The 18177-nt window shown below is 34.6% G+C and overlaps 1 protein-coding gene across 1 annotated transcript in view; it reads left to right on the forward strand.

Moving 5' to 3' along the window:
• Positions 1–18177, forward strand: part of LOC107439105 (ankyrin repeat domain-containing protein SOWAHB) — a 61979-nt gene that overhangs the window by 2355 nt on the left and 41447 nt on the right. The window contains exons 2-6 of the mRNA XM_071182784.1: positions 5528–5589; positions 7416–8759; positions 12081–12197; positions 15573–15611; positions 17999–18103. Coding sequence (XP_071038885.1) covers positions 5528–5589; positions 7416–8759; positions 12081–12197; positions 15573–15611; positions 17999–18103 — 1667 coding nt within the window. The remainder of the gene's footprint in view (positions 1–5527; positions 5590–7415; positions 8760–12080; positions 12198–15572; positions 15612–17998; positions 18104–18177) is intronic.

An 18177-nucleotide genomic window follows, 5' to 3' on the forward strand; every position in this document is an offset into this window, starting at 1 on the left:
GGGGGGGGGGCTTGGGAGGTCAAATGATTGAGTTTACTTAAAATTTAATTAATACTTACTTACTTTAATTACATTAATTAATTTAATTAAATACTTTTCTTAATTTAATGACAACTAACCCCCTTCCCCCGCATTTCTTTATCATTTTGAAAAAAAGATAAGACAGAAAGACTAGAAAAAAGATTGCAAGACAGACAAATATTGCTCGCTATAACCGGGTCTTGCTCGTTAAAAGCGACTTCTGTTCCATAGACTTAACATTGATCCAACCAAAAATTCTCGTTTCCCTCGGTAAATCCGAGTTCTCTTTAAATCCGAGCTCGTTATAAACGAGTTTGACTGTATTGTAATATTTTTAAAAATTATTGTATCCTAAAAACAATTTATTTTAGAGACCCCTTTGATTTTTTAAATTAATATAAAAGACACATAAAAATGAAATTTATTAACTACTTCAGCATAGAAGCAGAAAATATTATTGAATCAAGTAATACAAGAGAACAATATGATGAGGTGGAGCTCTTCTGACTTGACGGCTCTCAGATTGTTAAATAAATTGTTGTTATTGTTAAATAATTGTTAATTAAATAATTGTTAAATAGATTGTTAAAAAAAGAGAGATAATTTCTATACAGGGTGCTTATACTCACCGCCTTTAATATAGAGCCTTCTACTAGCTTTTTATTTTATTTAATTTAATAACCATCTTTGAACAGCAGGCACAATTGCTTGAGTTTACGCCTACTAATGTTCAACTCCGTAGCCTTGTAATTTTGAATTCAATCCAGAAGACAAAGGAACTCCTAGATCAAGTATTGGGAGATATTTATCTTCGTGGAAGAGGACTTCTTGATGAAATTAATCCGCATTTGAGTTACATGGAGAGAAAAACCACGTTAGCTTTCCACGGTTAGCGTGACTGCAAAGGGACTCTAACTCATGAACCGTCAACCACTGAGGTTTTTTTACGTCAGCACTGTGGTCGGTGCGAGCCGGCCGCGGAATTCGTATTGACCAGCCATCGCTGGAGCTCAGTCACCTCATTGGAAGGTGAGCACTCTATCCCATGAGCCATCACGGCTCTTTCTACTATCTTTGTCAATAAAAGGCAGGGGTCTGTCCAGACATTTTGTGAAAGGTCCTGTTTCTGTCAAATTGTGAAAAACTTACTCGTAATTTGAGAATAAAAAATAAACGTTAAGTCGCATTCTTTCAACCAGGGTCCTGCTTTTATGAATTTGTGCAATTAGAGTCCTGTTATTGCAAAAACTTTTTTTAAGCAGTTTTTAAATTGTAAATAGATACAAGATTATGCTCTGCACTGTAAAATTATAATTAAAAAAAATTAAATTTTCAAAAATAAGCAGCAATTGCTGCTACTAAATTAGAGATGCATCATACAAATATTTGGTATTTAGCCTATATTGCTGAACGCAGAATATTCATTTCGGACGAATAATGGAAGAAGCGTCTGCCGAAGACAAAACTTAATTTGTTTACATCCATCTTTATTTTTTTTTTCCCTGGGAAGGGTTTATTCGATTAACAAAACAATAACGAAATTAAACAAATTTGTGAAAGGTCCGATTAAAAGAAAAATCATTTTGTGAAGGTTCTATTTTTAAGTTAAAATATTTTGTGAAGGGTTCGTTTTTATGAAAAGATATTTTGTAAAGGTTCCGTTAACGAACCCAAATTTCTTCTAAACAGTCCCCTGAAAGAAGACAAAAATCTTAACAAATTGAGCGATGCAAATTAATATCTAGGGAATAAAGAAATGCATGATCAAACTTCGCCGAATTTCTAGTGAAGATAGAATAAAAACGACAAAATCAGATTAATAGCCTGGTATATGTTTATAAAAATATCATTTCAACTAAACACTTCCACAATCAAACAGGTTTGGATATTTTTAGATTAGCTTTCTTTTTTATAGTGTTTCTTTGAACTTAGAGAGTATTTTTGTTTCTGTCTTCACTAAAATATTAATTTAAGATAACTTATCTGTTATTTTTTTTATCTCAATCTTGACACAGATTTTAAAAATATTTATTAAGAGCGATAACTACGGAACACCCTGCATTAAATTAACTGAGAAACAACCACACACACTGATTATTCCATAATGATCAACCTTTATATATTTTTTTAAGAATAAAATGAAACAAAATAGTATATACATTCTATCGAATCGAATCAGTTCTGCGAAAGATGGTACTGAAAATATCAAAACATGTTTGAATGGGTTAGGAAACAGATATGAGTTTAAAGGTGATTTAGAAACACCTTGCTAAATTGGACAATCAAACTGGTTTTGTGGTTTTTCATTCCATTTTCCTAATTTTGCATTCGACAGATTTAGATAGTATGTTTCATTGTTTTCTCGCTTAAGTAATAGTGTGACATCACTAATATGCGTGATTCTTTCTTCATTTTTGGCAAAAAATTTTAAAATAAATATTAAGGGTTCTAACTATGGAAAACTAAAACATAATAATCTTCTAACCTTTAGAACTCTTTTATGAAAATCACTTTTCAAGATTAGACTTTATGAAGAAAAAAAATATATGTTTTAAATATTGTGCATAAAATTAGTAGGAATTTCTTTACCATAATGTTTGTTACTAAGAAATACGCACATCAACACCTCCTGATAAAACTACATTAAATTTTCACTTTGTTCTTTGTTTGCATTTAGAAGAATTATAAAATTTTGAAATATCGTTAAAAAACTGGTCTCCAATACTCGCTGTAACACATCAAGTATTTGCGTAATTTTGCTATTCGAAACTTACTGACACATAATATTTACAATATATTTTAAGGCTTTAAAAATCAACAAAACGTACATGGTTAACATCCCATAGTTAATTGCTTTATAAATTATTCAATTGATGATTTCTTGTTTAAAAACTCATTTGATTTAAATCAATGATTTTTAAAAAAAAAAAAAAACTCATTTGATTTAAATTGCGAGGTAAATTAAGCTAATTTAAATCAATGAACTCTGTTTTTAGGTGCATTCTCAATTCTCAACTGCTTTAAATGCTACATTTTATTGAAACTTTTTATTTTTACTAAGTATTACTTTATATTTGTACATTATATTTGTAAATAGTACAAGTAGTACTATATATTTCTTACTAAGGGCCGCCAATTCATCTACAAATGACAATTACTGGGTATCTAGCAGTTTTTGATAATCAATAAGGAGAAAAATCGATAAAAATTAATCGATATCTGGAAGAAAAAAAAGCGACTGTATGTTTACAGCCAAAAGGCATATCCTTTCCACACCATTAAAGAGCATCCACCTTACTCTTCAGTAGAAGATAATTTAAAAAAAAAAATTTTTTTTTCAAAATTTCTCAAATATCCTTTTATGTATCATCTACGAACAATTTGCGATATAAAAGAAGTTGAAAATTTTTCTCAAGCATTTTTTTTTATTAGGGTTTTTTTAATTAGGATCTGGCTTTTTTTAATTAGCCAGGCCGTATTGTGGGCAATTCGCAAGGCAAGAGAAAAAAGGAGGATTTCTCCATTATATAAGTTGGAGACTCATTATTGTTGTGTAAAGCCTACAGCTATAATTGGAGTTTTCTACACTAGGGAGCGCTGCAAGCTCTTCAATACCGAGTTACTGTTTTTAGTGCGTGGCTCACAAGCGCCTCGCAACGTGATCATAGTTTTCGAGACTCTTTTTTTTGTATACGTGTATTTGATACCTGATTTATTATTTGTGTTTAAAAGAAGAATCTATTAAGAATCATCATTTGAAGACTCAAAAATTGTCATTTTCAAAAAGAATCGTTATTAAACACTTCTTTCCTTATTAACAATACAGTAACTTTGAAATTGAAACCTGAATGATAATTTGTAAAATGAACGTATGTATGATAATGATGATAATGAATGGTAATTTGTAAATGAATGAATGATTTGTAAAATGAATGATAATTTGTAAAATGAATAATCTCGCTGCTCGGACAATATGCTAACACTAACGAATCATGGTGCACGGCTTGCTCCAAGAACAAACAGTAATAAACAAGCAAAAAAAGGCCGAGTCGGAACGCCCAAAAAAAGCGAATTCTGTCTAAATTTGGTAACCATATTTTAACAATACATCTCTAAATAACTAAAAGAAAATTTCTCTTCAAACTCACTAGTGTTACTAAATACCATTAATGTCTTATGAAATGCAGCAGATTTGAAATAAGAAATTATATTATTCATTTCTTTTATTAAAAGTAAAATTACCTGCTTGAAAGTATCGCCTCTCAGAATAAGCTGTAGTAAGCAGCTGTATACTTTCTAACCGGAAGTAGAGCAGGTCTGGAGCTCGAGGTTGTTGCTGTTCACATTCATATTGAAAACACCATCCATAGTGGTCAACTAAATTTGAATGATATCTGGAATACCATTAGTTATGTATGTTACCGGCAAAGTATGAAACGCCGGCATTGTATAGAGTGTCGGATATTTTTAGGCAAAGTATGTGAGAATTATTACATGCTTTCCCTAGGCATTGTATATAATGCCTAGACATTCTATAGAATGCCAAATGCTATTTAGGCAAAGTATGAAATAAACGTCCTGATAAAGTTATTATGTAAATGATGTGCATGTTACTGTGAATGACCATAATCGGTGGTTGTTGACTTTCACCGGTGAATGCTGACTATCACATAGTCGCTTTGGTGAATGTCCGAAATATTTATTACATCCGATTTGATATTAATTTATTCGTGGATATAAATGCCTTTATTCGATATTTTAATACTTACTGACAATGGATTAGATGAAACATCAGTGCTTGGAGTATCGGGCAAATATATACCGGACAATGGCACTTGACCTTAAAAAAATATCAGTGTAGGGTATACCGGGCAGTGGCACGTAACTAAACCTAGTATGACAAGACCTTTGGTAAATGTCCGAAATGTATACTAGGTCTTGTTAAGTGCCACTGCCCGGTATACATTCTCCCGGTATACCCTACACTGATGTTTTTTTAAGGTTCAGTGCCACTGCCCGGTATACATTTACTCGGTATACCCTACACTGATGTTTCTTCTAATTTATCGTCAGTAAGTATTAAAATATCGAATAAATGTAAATATATCCACGAATAAATTAATATAAAATCGAATGTAATAAATTTTTCAGACATTCACCAAAGCGAGTATGTGATCAGCATTTACCAGTGAAAGTCAACAACCGCCGATTTCTGTCATTCACAGTAACATCCACATCATTTACATAATAACTTCATCAGGACGTTTATTTCATATTTTGCCTAAAAAAGTAGCATCCGGCATTATACAGAATGCCAAGGCAATGTGTGAAACATAAATCATTTCATACTTTGCCGGCTAATTTTAGGCATTCTATACAATGCCGGATTTCATTCTTGCCGGTAACATATAGATTAAATGAATAAGTATATAAATTAAATGAAACTTCAAAATTAAGTTGTTTTTATTTAAATTTCTCGCAATAATTCGGTCTTAATACTTTTCAGCTGAAGCTCGCCTAAGGTTCAAAGATATCATCAACAGAGTTGCCGCTGTTGTTGAATATCAGGTATGTCTTATCTTTTATTTATCACTCACTTCAATGAATGTCAAACTTAATAATGAAACAACAAAAATGCAGCACATTTTAGGAGCCCACGTGCTATGAAATAGATATCAACTTTACAGCGTTTTGTTTTCATGATAAATTTTCCTGAAAAATTGCAACTGGTTATCATATTGGATGGCAGTTGCAATTTTTTAGGCTTCGTGGTAACTGGGATCCTGTTCAAATAAACCTTTAACGAAATCCGTAAAGGATGGATATCATCCCAGAAAGCATGTAAACCTTACGGCAACCTTGTGGTCGGAATTTTCTTTTTATTGTCACGAAAAGGTTTACTCTAAAAACCTTTTTTCAATAAAGCAAAAATATTGCAGTTTCAAACCTTTCATCCTGAAAAGTCTAAAAATTATTTTTTAAAGCCTTCTTAAAAAGTATCGTCACTTAGGTCTACAATGACGTTTTAGATGACGTCACACTAGCGATAGGATCAAATTGCATTATCCATTAAAGTTTCGTGACAAGGAGGATTTTAGCTTTGCGAAAATAAACCTTATAATTACCTAGATTTAAGATTATTTTCACCCTGAGACTAGCTTTATTAAAGGATTTTTTCACTCTTGAAAACCCTAAGTCAACCTTGATTTAAGGTTTTTATATCGAAGGTTGTTTTTCAAGGTTTTGGATTAGGGTAATGTGCATAGAATAGAGCAGATTGTCACAGATCTCGTTTTAAGGTTAGAAGGTTTACACGTAAACCGCATAACAACCTTTCTTGGGTTTACATTAAAAGGTTTTTTTCTGAGTTAAAAAGGGTTTCTGAGTTAAAAGGTCTCTGAGTTAAAAGGTTTTTCTTAGTTTTTTTTTTTTTTTTTTTTTTTTTTTTTTTTTTTTTTTTTTTTTTTTTTTNTTTTTTTTTTTTTTTTTTTTTAAAAGATTTAATTGTTCCAGCATATAATTTATAAACTATGCTCATTGTTATTCTGTACCTACACTGAATTTGATTTTTTTCTAATTCGTGAGTCATTTATAAAAAGTGTATGAGGCAAATATTTACGTAAGCTTATTTTTTGTCATTAGTGGGCTTTCCCCTTTCAAGCAGAACTAAGCACAATGCAAAATCTTTCCCGTGCTTCTTGCGTAAGAAATGTGAAGCATATTTTTATTTTTGCTTCAACTTATACTTTAATATAATTTTAAGAATAAAAAATGGATCTTTGCGTAAAACAAAATTTACATTTTAATTTAGTAATTTAAATTTTGAAGAACTGCTTTTCGTACTTTTTTTTTCTTCAACAAATTTAGCGTTTATTTTATAAGGAAATAATATCTTACGTTAGCTACCCTCATGTCTCTCTCCTCCCCTGTTAGCAAAATTAAGGAATCTCAATCCATTTTCGTCTTTAGGTGTTAACGTAATATATGAGAGATCTCTATTGTTTACTTTAAAAGATTAAGAAAAAGTATACATTTATTAGCATTTATAATTAAAAAAAATCATAATATAAAATTATAAAAGTCATAATCATATTATAAACATACTACATTATAAATTCATAAAAAATCTGTACATCTTCGTTCTATACATTATTCCAAAAGCATGACGTAAACATTTTTTTTAGCACTCACTGCCAGCCTATTTAATTTTTAAAATGCACCGTTGTTTTCATTATTCTGAAAGAAAAAAGGTTTTAAATTAGGTTTGCATTTTCCACTATAATTCTTTTCAGTTTCTATTTATTGAAGTTGATTAATTTTTGTTATATTCCTTCAACTTAGCCATTTTATGAGTATTTTTAAATGTTTTTCTTTTTCTTTTGTCTCATCTTTAGAACATCAAGTACATCGAACTCAAAAAAGAATATGATTATAACACAACGAAGCAAGACCCTCAAAGCTATGGTCACACTAGCCTCCCTTTCGATTCAAGCGCAACATCAGGTTACACATCGCCCCTTACTCAAAACTTTCAACCTTATTGGCGATATCGTCTCTCGACCAATCCACAGATGCCTCCCTCCAGAAAGGCAGAGCTCGAATCTGCGTTGCGCTCAACGAAATCCAAGTCCCTGGACTGCTCCATTTCGGAATCACCTTTACCAGATGGTAGAGTGCACCACCCTAGAACTCCCTCGAACCGAACACCACCTCAGACCACAAATGTTCGTGTTCGACAATCCCATTCGCTGTCTGGAGACGAAAAAATGCATCCTTCACACCTGTCCACTGAGAGCTTACCATATGAATTAAATCGAAACTCTAATCCTCTGTCTGGAATCGTAGGTTCTGGACGTCTTTCGAACGAAAGCTTATCGTCTCGTGAATCAGTGGTACGCTCTCGTACATTGTCCAGAGACGTAAGCAGCTTGTCGACAGAAAGCTGGCTTTCTGGTCGACACCCTCAGTATGGATCCTCTGGTTATGCGTCGACTGAAAGTGGATCTCGTGAATCGGTTCGACATTCTCTATCGTCGCTCAGAGATGAGAGACGATCTCCCGCTCATTCATCGACTCACAGCTGGCCTGAAGAGTTCCGTTATCATCAGGAGAGCACCGAATGTCGTTCACCTTTGAACTACCCGACTAACAACGACGCAGTGAAATCCAATAGTCTTCCATTTTTTGATCTACCAAATGGCCTACCTTGCGCAACGCAATACGCTCAGAACAGCAATCTCAACAAACCAATTTACCAAAATTCTGATTACGTCAGACGATTGAGCGGCGTTGGCTGCGAGGAAAAAGACGTCGATAGTTGGCACGTTGATAGAAACTGCCACCCTAGTAGGAATGGTAGCAAAATTCACCAGACCAATGAGCGTAGTCGAATTGGGAGTTTTGAGAATAAAAAAATGAGTCATCGGTCTATTTCCATGGTCGATAATGTGGAGGACAAAGATATTTTTTCGGATCCGAATTATTTTAGATCTGTTTCTAAACTTTGTCTTCCGAAAAACAAGTCCTTAAGTGCAATCAATCTTCCTGAAAGAATCGACAATCGTCCGGTGACCCAGTCCAGAAACAATACAAGCGCGACGGTTAAAGATAGATCTTCGATGAACGATATTAAAAGATCGGCAGAAGATACTGACAAAATCCCACCTCAACCTCCGGAGAGGAGATCTCAGGATTCTTCTTTGCCTGCTGTGGTGGAAAAGATTGAAGAAACCCCTGGGGTAAGAAAATTTACCTTATCGTTTGAATTGATGTATGAATGGGCGATTATACTCGAGTAAGAATTTTTGATGGTTTTCCATTGATGGTCCAACATAATCTTGATCGTAACCATCAACAATTCCATCATAAACCATTACATTTTTGATTGTAACCAACACAAGTAACCATCACCCCAATGTAGGAATTCGGACTGATTTATGATGGTTTAACATAAGAATAACAACTTGTTTTGATAGTTTTTTCAAGTTGAACCATCAGAAATTTCCATCATAGTTTCTTGGAAATCAAATGTTGGAACAATCATGAACCACCACCATCTCAATGTAGGAATTTAGACTGATTTATGATGGTCCAACATAAAAATGGAACCAAATTGTGTCGATTCCTGAGAACCAACAAGAATTCCCATTAAACCATCATGGAAATGTATAGTTGAAACCATCACGGATTGTTGGTCCACGAGAATCTATTGATGGTTAACCATCATAGCATTAAAGTAGCATCTTCAATCATGGAATAATGGAAGTTTGTTGGCATATCAAAGTCCATGAACGCATAATAAAAAACTTTGGGTGATGGTAACCATCAAATGATGTTGGACCATCATGAATCGCACTGAAACCAATATGAACCATCAAAATGTTTTGATGGGACCATCAAGAATTTTGTCTTGAATAGGTTTCTTAAATAATTTTGAAATATTACCTGAAAGTTTACCGAAAAAAATCGTTTAATATCTTCGAAAAACGTAATCTTGGAATAACGTTTATTCTGGATTGTTGTTCGCTCAGGTGGAAAAAAAGGTACATTAACTTTAAAAAAAGCTGTAATTTTAAATTATACAAATGCCATTTTGTTGTTATGGGATTTAGAGCTAACTGCTATTTAAAAATTATTAAGCTTTTATTTCTTCAATTAATCAAATATTTCCCATCTTAATGACAAATGGATTCTCGGTTTCTGCAAATTTATATGTTGCAGCAAATGTTCAGATCGTAAATGCATTGAGGCACAAAACTTTAGATTCAATAAACTGTCAGTTATTTTTTTAACCGTCGTTGAACAGCCGACATAATTACGACTACCAATGTTCAGTCTCGTAGCCTAGTAATTTTGAACCCAATCTAGACGACACGGAATTTTTGGATAAAGTATTGGGAGAAATTTCGCATTCGTGGACTTTTTTTTCGAACCTTTGGCCAAGGTTCGAGCTAACCAGCATTTTATTTTAACTCTAAAAATCCGGGAATAGTTAGGGAAAGTTGCAAGTTTTTACAAAAAACTTGGAAGATTCCCAGGGCTAAAGAGAATAGAAGGGCTGGTTCACTCCTTCGAAGTATCTCTCGCTGCGCTGATCCTCCGACGTCACTTTGGCGCAAAGCTCGCACTTTTACTTCAAGAACGGAGCGTTTGGCCTTACTAGCTCTAACTAATATTGGATCATTTCTTTTTGCGAGATATTCTAAGACATTTGTTATTTTCTATAATGACTTTCCTCAGTTTTTGCAGTGAATTTACAAGAATTTAAAACTATTATCGAAATGNTACCCTCGGATAACTTGACATTCCAGATAACTTGACCCTTGTCATTTAAATTATTTCATAAAAGAAATACTGGTTACTATTAGTAACCTAGTATTTCTTTTATTACTGTATAATGTAATCCTAGTAACGACTAATTCATTGTGCAATTTATATAAATGTTTGTAATAAGTAGGAGAAAATTATTTTTTTATTCATTTTAAAGCGACGGGTTAGTTTCAACGGAGGACGGGTGCATTGTTGGACGAGCCGTCCTCGGGGACGGGTAAAATTTCTGAGTTTTTTCGAGCCCTGCTACCAATGTTCAGTCTCGTAGCCTAGTAATTTTGAACCCAATATAGACGACACGGAATTTCTGGATAAAGTATTGGGAGAAATTTCGCGTTCGTGGACTTTTTGTTCGAACCTTTGGCCAAGGTTCGAACTAACCGGCATTTTATTTTAACTCTAAAAATCCGGGAATAGTCAGGGAGAGTTGCAAGTTTTTACAAAAAACTTGGAAGATTCCAATATAATACTTGGAAAATAACCAGTTTTAGAATTGTCAGTCACAGTAAAATCAGTTCTTGGGATTCGAGTTTAAATCTAACATCTATTACAATTATTTTACTTTTCCATGTTTCCATTCTCATTCTACTATATGCTTTGCTCGCGAAATCTAATATTTGACATTAGAAATAAAAAGAAGTCAAAGCTTTCTGATGAAATATTGCATGGTATATATGGTGTGAATTTTCATTGCAATTTACCCATTGCAATTTCTGGAAAACGCCGGAAATTTTTTTTCTGAAATCGAGTGGAAACCCTGAATAATTCAAAAATAAATAAAAGAGATATCATTGTTGAAAAAATTTGACTCATAAAAATGTCATCATAAATCAGGGGTCTGTCCAGACATTTTGTGAAAAGTCCGTTTTTCGTGAAATTGTGAAAAAATTACTTACATTCTTTCAACCAGGGTCCGCTTTTACGATTTTGTACAAATAGGGTCCGGTTATTGCAAAAAACTTTTTCAAGGACGTTTTAAATTGTAAATAGATACAAGATTATGCTCGGCACTGTAAAATTATAATGAAAAAGTTAAATTTTCAAAAATAAACAGCAATTGCTGCTTCTAAATTAGAGATGCTACATTTAATATTTAGCCTATACTGCTGAACGCAGAATATTCATTTCGGACGAATAATGGAAGAATCGTCTGCCGAAGACAAAACTTAATTCGTTTACATCCATCTTTCTTGTTTTCTGCCCTGGGAAGGGTTTATTCGATTAACAAAACAATAATGAAGATAAACAAATTTGTGAAGGGTCCAATTAAAAGAAAAATCATTTTGTGAAGGGTCCGTTTTTAAGTTAAAATATTTTGTGAAGGGTCCGTTTTTATGAAAAGATATTTTGTGAAGAGTCCGTTAACGGACACAAATTTCCTCTAAACAGACCCCTGTAAATTGGATTGCAAGTCTAACTAAATTGGATTAGGATGAATAGTTTCGGTGGTAACGACATTGAAAAATGTGTCTGCCTGAAAAAAAAGATCGAAGTCAAGTTTAAAAATTCATTTGCGTTGCACGTCCCTTTACGGGTACTCCTCAAAAAGTTTGATTTTCGGGAAATCAATTTATATCCAATTAGTCTGAACACTAAAAGCTTTTAAGAAAATGTATGTAAACTAATGTATATATTTTTTCTCTCTTAAGAATAAATAGTAATTTTGTTTTTCCCATTATTCTTTCACGTTAAATCTGAACTATTAATAAAGCTAAATTTTATTTTTTTAGTCTGCTGTGATAGAAGAGAAGATTTCCGGTAAAGTGAAAGATAAAGTCCAGCATTTTCTGGAAATGGAAAAGAAGCAAAAAAGATCCTTCGGGGGGAAGGAAAACAGACCACCAGAAGTACGTGATATTAAGCGTGATACTCCTAAAATATAAGGATTCCTTAATTAGGATTTAAATAAAGGTTGTTTTTTTTTCGAGAGAGAAAATCAAATGAATGCCCAATATGGTAATCGTCACCTCTTTAGGAAATATTATTATATATTTTAACTACTTTTAAACTAGTAATTCCTTTAAATATTTATTTATCGTATATTTGGAGTGCTTCCAAAAGTAACCCTTTCTCCTAAAGAGAACGCCATACCTCGGGAGAAACTTTTTGTCACAAATTCTCCTTCCCCTCCATTATTAATTTAAAAATATAGAAAAAGTGAGTTCAGACAAGCCTAGAGTATGCCACGAAGTTTCAAATACTGAAAAGAAATTTCTGAAGTATCAAAATGAAAATGAAGATAACTTAGGATTTTAGATAAGTTCTCTTCCAATAATTTATTTGCGCATTCTGATATTTCGAATTATTTTTTTCAGCAATTGAAACTTCATTGCTTACTCTTAAGTTTGCCTGTACACACTTTTTATTTCTTTCAAATTTTAAATTAGTAATGGAGGTGAAAGAAAATTTGCGATGAAAAGTTTCTCCCGCGCTATGGCGTTCTCTTAACACTCCCTCTTGTCTGTTACAGATTTCGTACTGAATTTTCTAATTCAAATTTTAAAAATATTTGTTTCGTTTATTGTTCATGTATACTTTATAAATATATAGTAATATTGCATCATTTTAAAATGATAGAAACAATTCAACAGTTAAAGACATCAGGTGAGTCTTTAAAACTGTCTCAGTATAGTTTGTATACGGTAAAAACTCCCCCTTTCACAAAGTCTAAGGCCGTCTGTTGCTATGGAAACAAGGGGTCCGCTGATCCGCCTACCACTGAGAATATTTCACGTCAGCACTTTGGTCTGTGCAAGCCGGATGCGGAATTCGTATCGACCAGTCATCGCTGAGATTCGAACCAGGTTCACCTGATTGACTCTATCCCCTGAGCCATCGTGGCTCTTTATAGGGTAAAAATTCTAGCTCATATGACTGAGTTCGTATTTGGATTTATCAGGATTTCCATATCACACCGACAGCACATGACCATACCGTAAATAGAGCAGCCACCAGATTGAACACCACTTTGTAATACTCTAGTTTGTCTACGGTAAGAACTCCTCCCTCCACAAAGTCTATTGCAGTCTGCCGCTATGGAAACAAGAATAGCTGATTTCATGGAGGGTAGCTTCTCTTCATTCTAGGGCTAACATAATAGACAGAACAAAAAGATTCCCTTTCCCTCGCCGACCTCAGCAATGACCCCACACCCCTACTTGAAATAGTTATACCTCGTTACCATAGCCACCGCCGCCTGTCCAGACGATTGATTTGGGGAGTTCTTACTTTCGACGAACTATACGAGCATTTTATTTTGGTCGTCATCATGAGAGGAAATTTATTAGAATGGTTGGTGTCTAAAAGCACTTTTTTGCAATCTGTTTTATTTCAATTTGTTCATTATTAATGACGTTATAGCAATAATTTTTTTTTCTATTTTAGGTAATATATAAGTAGTATAAATAATGAGAAATGCTTGTTTAATTCATTATTTTCTTTTTGATTAAAAAATTCTTAAACGAAGTATACTAAAGAAGGGTTCTTAAGGAAAGTTCTTAATTCAAGAAGGGGAGTCTTATAATAGCAATAAATTTCATTTTATTTTATAACCGTCGTTGAACAGCCGACCCAATAAAATGCGTTTACGACTGCTAATGTTCAACTCCGTAGCCTTGTAATTTTGAACCCAATCTAGAAGACAAGGGAACTCCTGGATCGAGTATTGGGAGAAAAGGACTTTTGGTGGAGGACTTTCTGGTGGAGCTAACCCGCATTTGCATTACATGGAGAGGAAGACCATGAGAACCTTCCACGGTTAGTCTGACATCAAGGGGACTCTGACCCATGATCCGTCTACCACTCAGGATATTTCTCATCAGCAATGTGATCGGTGCAAGCCGGATGCGGAATTCGTATCTACCGGGACTCGAACCCGGTTCGCCGCATTGGTAGGCGAGTGCTCTATCCCCTGAGCCATCACGGCTCAGTAATAATAAATTATTAATATTAAATTTTCTTCTTCTTTTTTTTAATAGAAATAAATATTTTGAAAGAACACATTTTCTATATGATAGCTGTTTTTGAATAGATTGGAAAGAACCAGAAAAGAAATTCTTAACAGGACGCCATACCGCGGAAGAAAATTTTCCTCGCGAATTCTCTTTCTCCTTCATTACTAATTTAAAACGAAAGAAAGAGTAAGTTCAGGCGTACCGAGAGTAAGTAATGAAGTTTCAATTGCTGGAAGAAGAAAATACTTCAAAATATTAAAATGCAAGCAAATTATTCGAAGAGAACTTCTACGTTGCGCAATCCTAAGTTATCTTCTCATCATTTATTTTCATTTGTATATTTTAAAAAGTTTTTTTCAGTATTTGAAACTTCATGGCCTAACTCTAAGTTTGTCTGAACTCAATTTTTCTACACTTTAAATTTTAAATTAGTAATGAAGGAAAAAGGAAATTGTGAAAAAAAGGAATTTCTGGGGAAAATTTTCTCTTAACATGGTTCGAAATTCCAGATTCTTTTTTATTTAGATACGAATCGCAGTAAAAAAAAGCAAAATCGAGGGAGAAATTTAAGCTATGGAGAGGACACAGCAAAAGATATAAATATAGCAGAAGTATTCACACAGCAAAGCGATGGTGAACGTCTAAAAGACGTCGTTTTTATAGTTTTCCGTTATATTACATCTTGAGAAGGAAATGTTCTCATTTATCTTTTTGTGTATTAAAAATAGTAGAAGCATCCACTCTTGTTGTTGTTGTTAGCGTATGCCTATTAAAGCAGAGGGAAGCGATTGTTCTTGTTTTCCAGTGGCGCTATCTATGGCCAAGAATTCGACTTCTGCCACACCCATACGTCACACCCGTTTATAGGGTGTGACCCATTCATTCATCCACAGATCGTAATTTTGACCTGTATCAGAGAACGATCAATCTCCAATTCAGTACACCCAGAGGTTTCTGGGAACATGGAGGACTTTGCGACTCGACAGATCTAACGTGCATAAGTCACCATTTTATTACACGGGGAGTCTTCGGCTGGTGGGGTTCGAACCCGCGAACTCTCGGACATTAGCCCAGTGCCCTACCGACCTGGCTATCCTGGCCCGCATGCACTATTGATAACACCTTTAAAAACCACCGAATTCATTTTGTCTGAAACTTCACATAATATTACCATAATGTTGAAATAATGTCTTCGTAAAAACATTTTTTTCCCTTTCTATGTATTGCTTCTGTAAAAATATGTGACATTTCTTTTCTTTTCTCTTATAGAAGTCCAGTAGCCTGGATGATGACATATCCATATCCGTGGTAAGCATTGCTTTTTTACATATTATCAATATATATATATATATATATATATATATTGATAATATGTAAAAAAGCAATGCTTACCACGGATATGGATATGTCATCATCCAGGCTACTGGACTTCTATAAGAGAAAAGAAAAGAAATGTCACATATTTTTACAGAAGCAATACATAGAAAGGGAAAAAAATGNTTTGCGGTGCTCTTTGGTCAAAGGAAAGGCGCTCCTTCCTGACTTAATTCGCAATGACAAATGCGGACGTACTTGGGTTGCCCAAGTGTCATGAGAAACAACACAACAATATAATGTGTATAAAGTAATATCTAAATAGAATTAAAGGATTTATAATAAGTTTAATTTAGAAATTACCATTTAGGTTTAAATTTCGAAGTTGGTATATTGTTAACAAGGTAAGAAGTGTTTTATAGCTATTTTTTTTCTTCAAATGACAATTCTTACGTCTTGAAATGACAGGTCTTCAAATGACAATTCTAATAAGAATTCTTCTTTTAAACACAAATAATAAATCAGGTAACAAATACACGCATACGAGAAACACTATTCAAGAGTCTCAAAACACAATGATCAAGTTATGAGCCAAATGGCTTCAAAACACATTACCCGGAAGTAGGGGCAGTCAAGAGCTTGCAGCGCCCTCTAGTGCAGAAAACACAATCTATTTAAATATCGTTAAAATTAAGAACATTAAACATTTCATATATTAACGAACGTATGGCGTAACTACACTGACACACGGTCAGCCGACACAATTTTTGGTTTACGACTACTAATGTTCATGTAATTTTGAGCCAATCCAGAAGACAAGGAAACGTCTGGATCAGTACTCCTTGAGGTATTGATTTATTTTATTTTATAACCATCGTTGAAACAGCCAGCCCAATTTTATGGGTTTACGACTACTAATGTTCAACTCCGTAGCCCTGCCAATTTGAACCCAATCCAGAAGACAAGGGAACTCCTAGATCGAATATTGGAAGAAATTTTGCCTTTGTGGAGGACTTTTTGATGGAGCTAACCCGCATTTGCGTTACATGGAGAGGAAGACCACGAGAACCTCCCACGTTTAACCTGGCTACTAGGGAACTCTAACCCATGATCCGTCTGCCACTGAGGATATTTCACGTCAGCAATGTGGTCGGTGCAAGCCGGATGCGAAATTCGTATCGACTGGGATTCGAATCCGATCTCCTCATTGGAAGGCGAACGCTCTATCCCCTGAGCCATCGCGACTCTGGTATTGATTTATTTTATTTTATAACCGTCGTTGAACAGCCGAGCCAATCTTGGGTTTACCACTACTGATGTTCAACTCCGTAGCCTTGTAATTTTTGAACCAATCCAGAAGACAAGGAAACTCCTGGATCAGTACCTCCAGAGGTATGATTTGATATGGAAGCATGGAGGACTTTGTGACTTGACAGATTTAACGTGCATCAGTCACCATTTTACTACACGAGGAGTTTTCTGTCGGAAGGGATCGACCCCACGACCTTTTGGACACGGGCCCAGTGCTATCCCGGCCAGGTATTGATTTATTTTACGAGTGAAGTAACCCCTCGGCCAAGCCAGCCCAGGTATTGATTTATTTTATTTTATTTTATAACCGTTGTTGAACTGCCGACCCAACTTTTGGATTTACGACTACTAATGTTCAACTCCATAGCCTTGTAATTTTGAACCCAATCCAGAAGACAAGGGAACTCCTGGATCAAGTATTGGGAGAAATTTGCCTTCGTGGAAGGCTTTTGGATGGAACTAACCCGCATTTGCGTTTCATCGAGAGAAAGACCACGAGAACCTCCTACTGTTAGCCTGACGGCAAGGGGACTCTAACCCATGATCCGTTTACCACTGAGGATATTTTTACCGGATACTTTGTCCCTCTCTTGTAAATAAAGAGTGTATGTATAGTTTGTCTACGGCAAGAACTACGGGCCCGCCGCAAATGCTGAGGCCGTGTGCTGCTATGGAAATAAGAATAGCTCATTTAAGGAAGGGTAGCTTCGTTTCCCTTTAGGACTAACACAGTAGACCGAAGAAAAAATTCTCTCGCCGACCGGAGCCTAAACCGGTACCAAATAATGACTCCACACCATAGAGTTGAAATACCTACTATTTCAACTCTATGCTCCACACCCCTACTTGAAATAGTTATACCTCGTTACCATAGTCACCGCCACGGGTCCAGACGAATAGATAGGGGAGTTTTTACTCCAGACAAACTATAGTATTTTCCGTCTCTTCGACAGTTCGGCCTCTAGAAAAAGTTTTAATTATTATTATTTACGAAGAGTCTCTAGATCAAGTGTAGATATCCTGCCTATCGCCTCCCTCACCTATATTTATCATTAATTTATTTATTTCAGTTAGATCCAAAGTTGAAAAAAGAATGGTTTGTGAAGTCCTCTCAGTGCGATTATCACTCCCTCGTTAGCTTACTCAAAAAAGAGCCGAAATTGGCGGCACTCAAAGTAAGTTTTTATTCTTTTTCGTTTAAAGTTTTCCCCCAGTCTTTAGTATCGAATGGGGGTGGAATTTTACATTC

The sequence above is a fragment of the Parasteatoda tepidariorum genome, chromosome 6, assembly GCF_043381705.1.
Source record: "Parasteatoda tepidariorum isolate YZ-2023 chromosome 6, CAS_Ptep_4.0, whole genome shotgun sequence".
Lineage (NCBI taxonomy): Eukaryota > Metazoa > Arthropoda > Arachnida > Araneae > Theridiidae > Parasteatoda > Parasteatoda tepidariorum.